General features: G+C 43.2%; 1 protein-coding gene across 2 annotated transcripts in view; it reads right to left on the bottom strand.

Moving 5' to 3' along the window:
* The window catches only part of DNAAF9 (dynein axonemal assembly factor 9), a 124735-nt gene extending 111209 nt beyond the window's left edge, over positions 1–13526 (bottom strand). For both annotated transcript variants that reach the window (XM_053671071.1, XM_053671072.1), the window contains exon 1: positions 13341–13526. In XM_053671071.1, coding sequence (XP_053527046.1) covers positions 13341–13423 — 83 coding nt within the window. In that variant the 5' untranslated portion in view covers positions 13424–13526. The remainder of the gene's footprint in view (positions 1–13340) is intronic.
* Between the last annotated feature and the right edge of the window lie 210 nt (positions 13527–13736).

Below are 13736 nucleotides of genomic sequence, written 5' to 3'. Positions count from 1 at the left end.
AAGAAATATTTGCAAATAATATATCTAATAAGTGGCTAATATCCAGAATATATAAAGAAGTCCTAAAACTCAACAAAAACAAAAAATCTATTCAAAATTGAATAGGTTATTTCTCCGAAGAAGATATCTCTAATGGCCTAAGCATATGAAAACATGCTCAACATCACTAATCATTACAGAGATACTACTAAAAGAGATACTACTCCTGCAAAAATTAAGATAGCTACTATGAAAAAGAGAAAAAGACCTGAAAGAGAGAATAAGTATTGGCAAGGATAGGGAAAAACTGAAAGTTTTGTGGACTGTTGGTGGGAAGGTAAAACAGTGTAGCCCCTATGGAAAACAGCATGGAGGTTCCTCAAAAAATTAAAAACAGAATTACCATATGATGCAGCAATTCCACTTTGGTATATATCTAAGAAGAGTTCAGTGCAAGGAGTCAAAGAGATGTTTGTATACCCACGTTCACAGTGGCAATGCAAGTGTCCTTCCACAGACACATTAACTGTGGGGTATACGGCACCCACAATGGAATACGATTCAATCTTTAAAAGGACGGAAGCTCTGACACATGCTAAAATATGGGTGAACCTTGAGGACACTATAGTAAGTGAAATAAGACAGTCCCAGAAGGACAAATATTGTATGATTCCACTTTTATGAGGTTCTTAGAACAGTCAAGTTCACAGAGACAGAAAGTAGAATGGCAGTTGTCACGGCTGGAGGGAAGAGATGGGAGCTGTTCTTTGACAGACACAGAGTTTGGGTTTTGTAGGGTGAGGAGCTCTGCAGAGGGACAGTGGTGATGGCAGCGTAGCAATGTGAGTGTGCTTAATGCCATTAAACCGTACACTTCAAAATGGCTAAAACGGCAAGTTTTATGTGTATAGTTATCACAATTAAAACACTTTTTTAAGTTATAAAAAGTCAATGTCATACAAAACAAAAAGGACAAAGAGGGAGAACTCTTCTAATGTAAATGCGATGTATGAAATGTAATATGATTTTAAAAAAACAGGGAAACATCCACGAGACATCTGGGGAAATGTAAATATGGACTGGGCATGATGACATTAAGCAATTACTGTTCACTTTCTTAGAGGAGATGGTATTATGATGGTACAATGTACTTTTTCTTCGCAGATGCATGAGAAATTACTTAGAAGTGAAGTACAACTCACCTGAAAAAGGTTTTAGAGAAAAGAAGAGTGAGCAAAAGAAAAGAATAAAAATAACGCATACTTGGCAAAATGTCAAAAATTTTTGGATCTAAGTGGTGGGTGTAACAAGCATTCATTGTACTATTTTTTTTTTATCTTTTTCTGTATTGTCGGAATATTTTCATACTAAAAAAATCTGGGGCTGGAGGGAAGTGGAACATGCAGAAGGACCCAGGGTTTTAGAAGTGGCAGAACAAACGTGGCAAGGTCAATGTCAAAGAGAGGAAACTCCTTTCCCTGGGAAACGGTCACCTGCTCCTCCCCAGTTTTTCAGGTCCGACATAAGACTGACTTTGCAATCATTCTCTACACTAGCAATATTTCATCAAATTGGTCCTTCGGCCCACTCCCCAACCCATCTGGACAGGAGGCTGTCTGACTGCCAAGGTTACCAAGAACTCTTTGGTTTTCAGACTTATAAGAAGCCAGGGACAAAATATAAATAGATCTTGTGACCAGGAAACAAGCAGCTCCTCCACTTCTGCTGTGGAAAGCCAAGACAACACTGAGCACAGAAACAAAGAGTTTCTTTTCTACAAGTATCCTGGCCAAATAAAGTGGAAGCACACAAAATGTTTTACTCTAGAAGAGTAAAACATTATAACTGGTATTGTAACAGGGTGCAGCCAAGAGGGGGGACCAAAAAAGGATCTGGAATGGGGTCCAGGGTCCAGAACTCAAGGTGTCAGGATGTCCTTACCTCCCGCTCCCCACAGGTGTCACTTGGGGGAAGGGACAAATGAAGCAGGGCCATTGAGAGCTGTTTTACAGCAAAGGCTTTGCAGCTAACCCCTGGCATGGTCATTTAACATATCTATAACCTTTAACTGGTTTCATACATATGTTAAATAGCTGTGGCCATGCTCTGAGCCGGGGGATGGAAGTGACTTCCACCCAAGAGGTAACTGGGAGGCAACTCCCAGCCCACCCCCCTTACAGTGCCTGCATGAGAGCTTGGAGATGATTGGCTCCACGCTATGGGGCCACACCTGCCCAGACTCACGATCGCAGCTCAGTAAACTTGGAATATACAGGAATGCTGGCAGACGTAACCGACTGTGGGAGGAGTCAGAAATGGGGCAGCAAAGAAGGACTGGAGTGGGGATTAAAAACCCAGACACGGCAGCCATTGGAGGAGTACCACGTGGCTCCAGCAGAGCGGGGACCCCCACAGCTGGGGACCCCCACCATGTGGCTTTAGCAGAGAATGGCTACTCAGCTTTGCTACGGTGGCAATCCTACCCTCTCTGCAGCTCTGGTGGAGAAAAGAACCATGAGGTTTTGGCCAGAGTGCAGATCCCTGCAGCTCTGGTAGAAGAGGCCCACGCGGCTTTGGGGTGCTCCCTTTGGCCGTGTGGCCTGGGAAACAGAGAGACTTTGCCTGGAAGAAGGGTGAAAGAACTCTTCCAGTAGACCAGGAGAAGGTGCCACGTGGCTTTGGAGTAATTAGAGATCCTGCCTGGAAGGCGACACAGATGATGGTGCCAGTGGCCTGAAACTCAGGCGTGTGCTTCTTTTCCAGAGTTACGGTACCCCGAATTAGGGCAGGGGGAGAAGGGAGTGCTGTGGGCGTCTGTGGGTATCCTAAAGGACTTTGATATTTTAATGGAGACACTGGGTCACTACTTTAAGTGTGTATAGCTTTAAATAAACCTTTCCTTTCCTTTTCACAAATCTCTGGCATTGAGAGATGTCTTTCCTCTGGCCACGGACAGCCGAGCCCAGTAGGTGGTCAGGATGGTATCAGTATACCGTCCTTGGGAGGGGCCCCTGTTGTTCCAGAACAGTTTTTGGCATCCCTGGGTGGGCCAAATATTGCGCCCCCTTGGACCTCTGTTCTGTAACAGTATTTCTTACTTTCTTGACCAATGGATAAAACTAAATTCAGTTCTCCTTTTCCTCTGTACATTTTCTTGCTTCCAAAATTTAATTTTTAACCAGACATAGTCTATCATTTGTCACTGAACCATTAAACTTGTCACTCACTGAAATATTTGCCTACTTTAAAAAAGACCTGGTAAGTCCATATGAAGAAAACTATAATGACCCATATTCCCATCATCCGGAATTAACCACCATTAGCACTGTGGCACATTTGCTTTGACCTACACTAGTGCATTTTCCAACTATGCATTTAAATATTCATTTGTTATAATTTTTGATAAAAAAAGACTACAAATAAAACCAAACTTTTCACTGTTCCTCACTCTCAAAGGTCGTCATTGTGTATTCACCCAGACTTTTTTTTTAATAGAAACTTTCACACAGACACCGAGCTCACCCAGCAACAGCACTGCCCTGTGACTCCCGGCTCTACCTGAGTGCAGCTGGCACAACCCGGGTAGATGGTCTCTGGTCGCCCACGACTTTACAAAGCTCCTCCTTTAGGATACCAGCAGATTCAGCAGACACGATGATGCGGGTTATGTTCAATACACTGCTTGTATACTATTCTTTACTCTAACTTTCCTTGAATTCACACTTGGGATACAGACAGACCACAGGATGAAGAAACCAAAACCTAAAAAGCAGCACTTTGCCCAAGATCACAAGGCTGAGTAAAGATTAACAGCTCCAGAAGCTGAGTGACCAGGTGCCCTGACTCAGCCTGTTCTTTCTGATACACCTCACCTCACTGATTTCCTGGCAACAAAGTCAGTCACAGAGACGATATATTTACACCCTAAACCATCATCTCTATCTTCCCATCTTCTGATTTATAATGAAACAGCTTGCTGCTCACTGTTTTTATAGTAATTACTATATACATAGGCAAGTTTATTTTCTTGTTTGGATTTCAAATTGAAAATTTAACGTTTGCCTGATTTTCCTCCATAATTTTATGCTAACCTTTTGACATTCAAAACTAAATAATTAAAACACACATGTATTCTTCTTACATGTATGCTCTGTTTGGAATTTTCATGCCAATCTGATTTCATCTTATCATAGAAAACTGCTGTGAACAATTTGGTGTAACTCTCAGTAAAATATATAGTTAGTGTGAGTTTCTTTTTTGGGGGGTTGTTTTTATATAAAATCATAATCGTGAGGTATGCAACTGTTCTGAAACATACCCTTTTCACCTACCATTACACCTTAAGACCTTTCCAAGTTAGTGCTTAGAACTTAACCTCATTTTAAAAAACTACTATATTGTATTTTTTAATTATATGTTATTGATTATGCTATCACAGTTGTCCCAATTTTTCCCTTGTTGTCCCCCTCCACCCAGCATCCCCCACTCCCTCAGGCAATAGCCACACCATTGTTCAGGTCCATGGGTCCTTGGGCTACTCCATTTCCTAGACTGTACTTTACAGCCCCGTGGCTATTCTGTAACTACTTATTTGCACTTCTTAATCCCCTCGCATCTGGGAACCATCAAAAACACTCTCTGTATCCATGATTCTGTCTCTCTTCTTCTTGTCTGCTTAGTTTGTTTTTTAGACCTAATTGTTGATAGATATGTATTTGTTGCCATTTTATTTTCATAGTTTTGATCTTTTTTTCTTGAGTAAGTCCTTTTAACATGTCACATAATAATGGTTTGGTGATGAACTGCTTACTGCTGTACTGTATTCTTTTTTTTTTTAAGTAAAGATTTTATTTATTTTTAGAGAGAGGGGAAGGGAGGGAGAGAGAGGGAGTGAAACATCAGTGTGAGAGAGAAGTATCCAATAGGTTGCCTCTCACACACATGCCCCGATTGGGACCTGGAAGGGGCCTGCAACCCAGGAATGTGTCCTGACCGGAAATTGAGCCTGAGACCTTCACCTTGTAGGATGATGCCCAACCAACTAAGCCACAATGGTCAGGCTTCTTTTGTTTTTACTTACCAGCTACTTAATAGGACTGAACATTTGGAATTGTATTACTTTGCAATAGCAAACAATGCTTCCGTGGGCATCCTTATACGATCATCTGTGGCACAAGTACAAAAAGTTTCTGGAAGATAAAGACTTAAAAGTAGCACTGGCAGGTTTAAGACGTACCTGCATTTTAAATTTTGATAGATCTTGCCAAATTGTTTTCTCGAAACATTCACCTACAGTTTCTCAGAGCACCTATTCCCCACAACTTTCTAAACCGTGTTACTACTCTTCAACTAGTGGTAATCTAGTGGTTAGAATTTTCGCTGTTATAAATTATATTCTTCCTAATCACTGGGGAGGTTGTCAAATGTTTCTTAATCATCCATATTTTTCTACAGCTGCATATTCATGTCCTTTGTCCATTTTCTACTTGGTCATTTATTTGGTTTTGTCCCCAAGTAATTTGCATATTCCATCAGATTTTAAAAGTTGTTTTGGCCCTGGCTGGTGTAGTTCAGTGGACTGAGCATGGGCCTGCGAACCACACGATCGCGGTTCGATTCCCCATCAGGGTACATGCCTGGGTTACAGGCCAATTCCCAGCAGGGGCCAGTTCCCAGCAGGGGATGCACCAGAAGCAACCATACATTGATATTTCTCTCCTTCCCTTCCCTTCCCTTCTAAAGATAAATAAATAAAAAAATTTTTTTTAAAGTTGTTTTGGCTATATGTTGCAAATATCTGCTGCAAACTTCTAGACTATGTTATGGGATCTTTTTAGAAAGAAAGCAGAAGATTAAAAGTTTTATATAGTTAAGGCTGTTTTAATTTTACATTTAAGCTTAGGGGTTTTATATCTTCCTTTAGTGTTCTTCTCGTTTAGTACTATAAAAGTATAATAATAAAATGCCAATGCCCTGAATGTGTGGCTCAGTTGGTCGGGCATTGTTCGGCAAAGCGAAAGGTTGCCAGCTAAACTCCCAGTCAGGGCACACGCCTGGGCTGTGGGTTTGATCCCCAGTCAGGGCGTGTATGAGAGGCAACCAACGTTTCTCTCTCACAATGATATTTCTCTCCCTTTCTCCCTTCCTTCCCCTTTCTCTAAAACTAAATAAAATCTTTTTTTTAAACTGCCAATATTTCATTAATTACAAGGGTGTGTATTTTAATCATTTAGCTCTTTGTTCCTCTGGAATGTGCTTTTTACTTTTGTGAAGCAAAAATGTGACTATATTTCCCCCCTAAAATATGACTGTCTAAAGACCATAGATTGATCCATTTAATACTCTGATATGGAATGCTCCCCGTCCCTTTGTTTAAAGATTTTATTTGTTTACTTTTAGAGAGAGAGGAGGGGAAGGAGAAAGAGACGGAGAGAAACATGGATGTGTGAGAGATACACCCATCAATTGCCTCTCACAGGCCCCCTGCTAGGTAGGCATCAGGCCCACGACCCGGGCCTGTGCCCTGACTGGGAATCAAAAGAGCAACCTTTCGGTTTGCAGGCCGGCGCTCAATCCACGGAGCCACACCACCCAGGGTGGGAATGTCCCTTTTAGCACATGTTAAATAGCTGGATCTTTTCTATCTTTAATTGATCCATTTATCTATTCTCACAGAAACAGTACACTTAAAAATAATCAGAGCTTTAAAGTATGTTATCTTTGGAACTTTCTAGTATTTGGATTATTTTTAATATCTGCTATGGTAAGTCCTTCTTATCATTGTTTCAAAGATCCCATGGCTTTTATTGAATATATGTTTTTAAGGATGAAGTGTAAAATCAGCTTGTTAAGATCCATAAAAATTCCCATTGAGATTTTGTTTTGTGATCATACCGAGTGTGGACAATACCAAGCGCCCCACTCAGTAACATGACATATCTCTCCATTCATTCCTCTCTGTTTTATACCCTTCTGTCAAGTTTTAAATTTGTATTTTTATTTATTTTTTAATTTTAAAAAAAAGATTTTATTTATTTATTTTTAGAGAGGGGAAGAGAGGGAAAAGAGGAGAAGAAACATCAATGTGTGGTTGCCTCTCCCACACCCCCTACTGCGGACATGGCCTGCAACCCAGTCATGTGCTCTGGACTCAGAATCAGGCCAGTAGGCTTGGCCAGCAGGCCAGTGCTCAAGCCACTGAGCCACACCAGCCAGGTCTTCCACTTTCCTTATAGGTTGATTCTTTGGTATTTTATAGCTTTTGTTCCCATTTTGATTGTCATCTTGAGTCCATTACACTTTTTAAACAACTTGCTAAACTCTCACTAGTTCTAGAGCTGACCAATGAGTCATGCAGAAGCCATTAGGTGGGCGGTTCCTAAGAAGCTCTCTGAAGGAAAGGAACTGACTCACCTGGGAACTGTCCTTTATCTTTCCTTCTCTCACCTGTCCAGTTGATGAGATAGCACAGCTGGAGAGCCTACAGCCATTCTGTGACCATGAAGCTCTAGAGAAACGGAATTCAGAAGCTCCAGACAGCAACATCCATACACAGAAGAGGCCTGGCTCCCCGGTGACTTCAGAACTAGCTTGCCCTCCTCTAGACATGTTTGCAAGAGAGAATATACCCCAAAGTGAAGTCAATATTGCTAAGTGTCTTTTACCAGCTGCCAAATGTAGTTCCTACCTGATAGGCCACCTCCTCTAAAATGGTTAAAACTTGTACCCAACTGCGATTCATGCTTACATATATTTCACAAATTGGGGTACACAAGACACTCTACAAACTAAATTCAAGAGCTTCAGAAAGCGCTACTCACCACACATGGAAGACATTATCTGGAAGTCTGTTCACTATATTCTAGTGTGGCATCTTATTTTCCATTTTCTTCCTCTTCTCCAGCTTTCTTAGCATTTCCCCACACAATCTGCTCTTTGTCAAGTCCGTTTCAAAGTCTTCATTCAGAAAGCATCCACAATTACTCGCCCTCACAAGTGAAAAGGCAGATACTCAGACCCCTGGTCCAGACACAAGGCCATAAAAGCTTAGCTCAGCAATCATTTGCTCCGCCTCTAGGCGCCACACCAAGCCGCCCTGGCCAGCATCTGAGCGAGTACGCTGGAGGTGAAACTTCACATTTTCAGACATACAAGTCATAGTCTTGCTTTGCATCTTGAGTTTTCTTAAGGCAAGGACCATCTGTATTGCATCGACAAACAACCGAGGGAAACACGGGCATCGGTAACTGGTCGATAAACCTCCCCTGAAGAGATGACCTGCCTCTGTGAGGCTTTGCTTACGTCATCTCTGCAGAATGTCACTATCGTGAACCACCTTCTCACCATTTAGCTCACAACTGTGATTCTATCTTCTCTGAACTTCCATGAAGTTTAACATAGCCCATAGCTTCACATATTATTATTCTCTATCCCTTCAATAAGTAATATTTACTGAGTGCTGACTATATGCCAGACACTAACCTGACCACAAGGCAAGCACTGTGGGAAATGGCAATAGAAAGTGGTCCCATCCCTTTGGTAAGTTCCAGGGGTAGCAAAGAAGGTCCTTCCTTATGAGTCCCTTGACAAGTAAGAAATCCGACTTGTACATGGAATAGAGGAGCTCCCACATAGGAAACCCTTAATCAGATTGTTTTGCTAGAGCACACCCTCCAATGGCTTCTCAATAAAGCTTGTACGGAGGTCAAACTTTGAGAGTCGACATGTGTGAAATGTCTTTATCCTTCCCTCGAGCCTACCTGAGAGTTTGGCTGAATCCCAAATTCTGGGTGGGAATCCATGTCCCTTCAGAAGGCACCGCTTGCTCCATTATTTTATAGTTTCCAAACAATCCTACAATTCTTGACCCTATGTATGTGATTTATAGGTATTCTGTTGTCTTTATAGTACTCAAAATTTTCATGATAATGTACCTTAGCATGGCTAATTTTAAATTAATTATGCTGGATTCTTGGAGAGTACGTTTAATTCGGAAACTCATGTCCCTTGGTTTTAAGAGATTTTATTTTTTATGATTTCTTCATGCCAACAATAACCACCCACCATCCCTCCCTGTTATTCCTCCATCAGACACCTACAAACCCCTGGGTCATTCAGTCCTCAAGATACCCTAAAGATTTCGGATTCTGGATCGTTGTCTCTTTTGCTAGTACCGTTCCCACCTTAATTCATGATCATCTCAACAAGTACAGATATTCTTTCCACTCTCCTTACATCTCAGTTCCTTTACTCCTTCCTGTCTTCTAGGGAGGCCCTCTATCCTACAGCTCAGTTACTCCCTCTCACAGTGTCCACACCCATGTGGCTCAACACAGCTGAAGGAAAAGCATACAACCATGCTGAATTTCATCTTAAATTTATGACAACAAACACCACATGGGTACTTTTGGTGCTGCTGGGCAATCCTAAAAGATTTCTTTATCAGCTCATTTCCCCCCACTCTCCTGTATGAATGCTGCATCTTCTTCTCAAACTTCCAGCACCTCCCTCCCTTTTCATTTTTAGCTGACAGACTTCCTTCTTCTTTAGCTGACATCATAGACGTAATCAAAAGAGAACTTCCACTTACTTCCACCACAAATCCACCAATGCACCAGCATTTGCGTCTGTATGATGAACTGTCTATGCACTAATCCAGCCTGAGGTCAACATACCCGTTTATGTCCTGGACCGCCTTCTCTCTCACCTGTTCAAGGAATTCACCCCTGCAACCGTCCATTCTCTCTCCTTAATCATCCGTTTGCCTCTCTGTATCCCATCAACTTACAAGCACACTGTAATTACAACCCACCTAAAAACAGGAAGGACTCTAACACCCATGCCCTTCCAGCCAGAGCCCTATTACTCTGCTTTCCTTCACAGCAATCCTTGAAAAAAAAAAATCACCATGACTATATCTATACTGTGTCTCATCAATTCCCCTCCTATTGTCTCGAACCCACTGCACCAGAAGTGTTCTTATTAAAGTCACCAGTGACCTCCACATTACCAAATCTGGCTATTCTCAGTGCTCATCAGTTCATCAACAGTACTTATCATTTGGCTTTCCATAACTGTCCTTGAACCTTCTGTTATGCCAGAGTTCGGAAACCATTTTCCAGCCGAAGCTGGATGACATCCCTACACTTGTCTTTTCTACAGGGCACACTCAGGGCTTCGATGTTGGTCTTCTTCACTATCTACATTTACTCTCTGTATCGCTACCTAGTCTCATAACTTTAAATAAAAAATTGGGAGTCATCAGCCTACGAGTGGTATGTCCAGTCCCAATCTTTCTCCTGAATTCCGGACTTGTATATCCAACTCCTATCCATGATCTCCACTTGGGTATCTATCAGGCAACTCAAAATGAACAAGGCCCGAATGGAACTCTTCTTTTCTCCACAAACCCACTCTTCTTCTAATACTCCCAAATCAGTAAATGGCAACTCCATTCTCCTAAGAGCTAAGCCCCAAATCGACTGTACCCTCTTACATTATTGTTCCTTCAGCCCTATTTCTCCCTCAGTACTCATTTATCACCATTCTGTATTACAATTTTTATTGTTTTTGCCTCTTTCCACTTATTAAGGAGCTCTTTGAGGGTAGGGGCCTGCCTTAATTGCTTGAATCCACAACACCTGGCACAGTGAATGTTGGATTGTTTGTCTAAAAAAGCAGTGAAATTAAACAAATACTGAGTAGGAACAGATTCCCCTGCAGAAAAAGATTTTGAAGTAAGAAAGCGTATTTTGGCTATTTCCACTGGTTCCTTAGTACAAGTCAAGATAGAGACTTGGTAGTAACTCCAAAATCTCAGTGGCTTGAAACAATGAAGGTTTACTTCTTGCTTACTCTACACGTTAAACCTAAGTCATCTGGAAGCTTGTTCTGGGTCCCAGAAGGATGGACTAGCCATCATCTGAAGCACCAAGTCACCAAAACAGAGGGAGAGAGTGGTAAATTACATACCAGAGGTATACACATCATTCCTGCACACACTACACTGACCTGAAGCAACTCACAAGGCCATATACAAACCCCAACTTCAACGGGACAGGCAAGTACAACTGTACCACATGCCCAGGAGACAGAAACCAAAAATATTTGATGGAGAGCACTAATAACTACTATATCCTTAAAAAGAAGCTTCTAGTTCTAAGGAACAAGATTTTAACTCCTGATCTCTATTCCTCATCTGTGAAAATAAACACCACTGCTAAACCACACACTTGCAAAGCACTATCGCTGGGTCTTTAGGAATGTAACTGCACCAGTTAGGCCTGCCTCTTTCATCACTCGGGAATCGGAGTGCAGCAAAGAAGTCAGGTATAGGTAACAGGGAAATGCTGAGCCCAAACTTGCTAAAGATGTTCAATGTCAAAGTCAGGGAAAGGCTTGAATATGTAAGAACAGCAGCATGTTCAGTTGTGTAGAGGTGGGGAAAGGAGCGGAGCCTGAACCAAATTTCTTTTACTATCGGTACAAAACAGCGAGGTCTTGGTGTTCCTTGCATTACCCCTTGAAGACTAATAATTTTCTGAAGACTAACAAGCTTCACTCAAACCACTTGGTGGATGATTCAGAGTTTGATTAATAAGGCCAACCAACATTTATCTTTTTAACATAAAAACACTACTTTGAAAAAAGCTTCACGCTGCCATTTTTTAGAAACAGGGAAAGCAGCGGATATTTTAGAGATGGATTTTACTGGAACACTCTTTTGTTTTTCCCATAAAAGTCTCAAAGACTCAAGATTCCTAAGCTCAAAATGACCTGGGATGAACCCCAAGTCTACACATAGCCCAGATTTAACAGATGGCTGCTCCAAGTTCTAAAGTATTCTGTGCAGTTTCATTCTATGTAACGTTCAAATACTTTCAAACAGTGAAACTTGCTGCCAGAAATGTTAGGATGTTAGGGCGCATGGGAGATGGTTATCATAAGCAGCTAAACACTTGGGAACTGTTAAGTCCACCAGGAATTCCATTTGGAAGGGCAGAGAAGTTCAAACAATGTAACCTACCAAATTAAAAGCAAATAAGGACTCCCAAATGTAACCATGGGAATCTAGCCTTACCTCCCTCAATCTTTATTCACTCAACAAACATGCATTAGTTGCTGGGGTCAGGGAAGGAATGCCAGTAAGAGAACAGGAATTTAAGATTTAGTTCTTGCTCTGCTTGAATTTGGTTTAGTTAAAATAACAACAACAATAAAGCCCAGATTGGTGAGCAAATAGTTAAAAATACAATGCCTTAATCTCCAAAACAAGGATATAGGAAAAGCAGTTCTAACATCTAAGTTCACGGCTCCTTTAAAGGTAACAATACCATATTTGCTTTCCTAAGTGGCTAAAATACAGGAAAAAAAAAGCAAACCAAAAAAATCCTGTTCTGGGTTAATGGCAATTTAGCAGTACCAAAGCCCACTTCCTTCTCTCTCTCTCCCTCCCTCTCAATGGTCTCTGCCAAACCCCTCCATCATTCCAACCTCCACATTCCGCAGGCAGTCCCAGACTAGCTCCATCACAAACAATGCTCAGACTACCAAGGTCAGCCCCAAAGGCACAAGGAGCAGAAATCAAAAAACGGATCCTTCTTTACGGAAAGGGGGTAGGGACCCTTCTCAATATCACCCTCCCCGTACTGAGGCACCTGGCTTAGGGGCATGGGGTCCGCTACTTTCGGGGTTCCTAGGCCTCTTTTTCCTATCCATCCAGTTAGTTTTCCCCTCCTGTGCCCCTAATGACCTCCAACTCCCCTTAGCCTGAGCTCCCCATTGTGGACTAAGGGAGCTTCGCGATGCAGGCTGGAGCAGCGGGAGGTGAGAAAATGCGCAATAGGGAAGATGCTGTCAGTGTTTTGTGTGTATGTAGGAATCCGGAGTAGGGTACTCTTTAGCGAAGCCTCTGTTAAAGGGAAAGGCTCTAGAGAAGACCTACGACAGGGGGCATTAGAGGTACGCTGTTTCTAGGGAAACACATTTAGGGGTTCTGTACAGAGGAGCTATTAACGGGAGTGTCTCTCTAGCGGTTTCTAGGAGCAGTAATCTATGGGTAGGCAGGCGACCTATCCATAGAGAAGGCACTATGGAGATTCTCTACAGGGAAATCTTTGCTGGGGGAAACGTTCTATGGGGTGGTGATTTCACAGTAGGGGGTCCTTCACAAGAAAGCCGTTGTGGGAGCCTCGACACAGGGTGCCGTTCCTGGGGAAACGTTCCTCAAGGAGCCGTTTAAGGAAAAAACCATCCGCGTGGAAGCCATGCCCGGCCACGCCCTGCACCAGGAGTCGTCACTAGACCCCAACAGCCCGCAATCCCGGGCCCGGCCACCCCTCGGTAGCCTCGGTCCCACATACCTGACAGAGGGCGAGCCACGGCTAGAGCCGCTGGGGAACCATGCGCGGGACAACCCCAGCCGGTGCGGAGGATACATGTCCATGGCGGCAGACTGCGGGTGACGCAGGAGGACCGTGCTGCTATGAGGGTCGCACAGGCCCGCAGGGCAGCTCCGGGGCCTCTGCGGCCAGGCGGGGCGGCTGGGCGTGCCGGGTGGGCGGGGGGCGCAACGCGCCGGGGCACGTCGGAGGCGGGGGAGGAGTCCGTTGTGGGCTAGGAGCTGGGGGGGGGGGGCGTGGCCACTGGCTGGGACAGGGGTCTGTCCACTGACACTGGTCCGGGCCTCCATAAGATGGGAGGTGTTTCGGCTGGACGCAGGGATCACCGGTACCCAGGGAGAGTGGGGAGGTGAGTCG

This window comes from Artibeus jamaicensis, unplaced genomic scaffold (genome assembly GCF_021234435.1).
Source record: "Artibeus jamaicensis isolate MK-2021 breed Jamaican fruit bat unplaced genomic scaffold, CSHL_Jam_final contig_685, whole genome shotgun sequence".
In the NCBI taxonomy this organism is placed as follows: Eukaryota; Metazoa; Chordata; class Mammalia; order Chiroptera; family Phyllostomidae; genus Artibeus; species Artibeus jamaicensis.
Note: the sequence above shows the minus strand (reverse complement) of the source record. Positions and strands in the feature narration are given on the sequence as shown.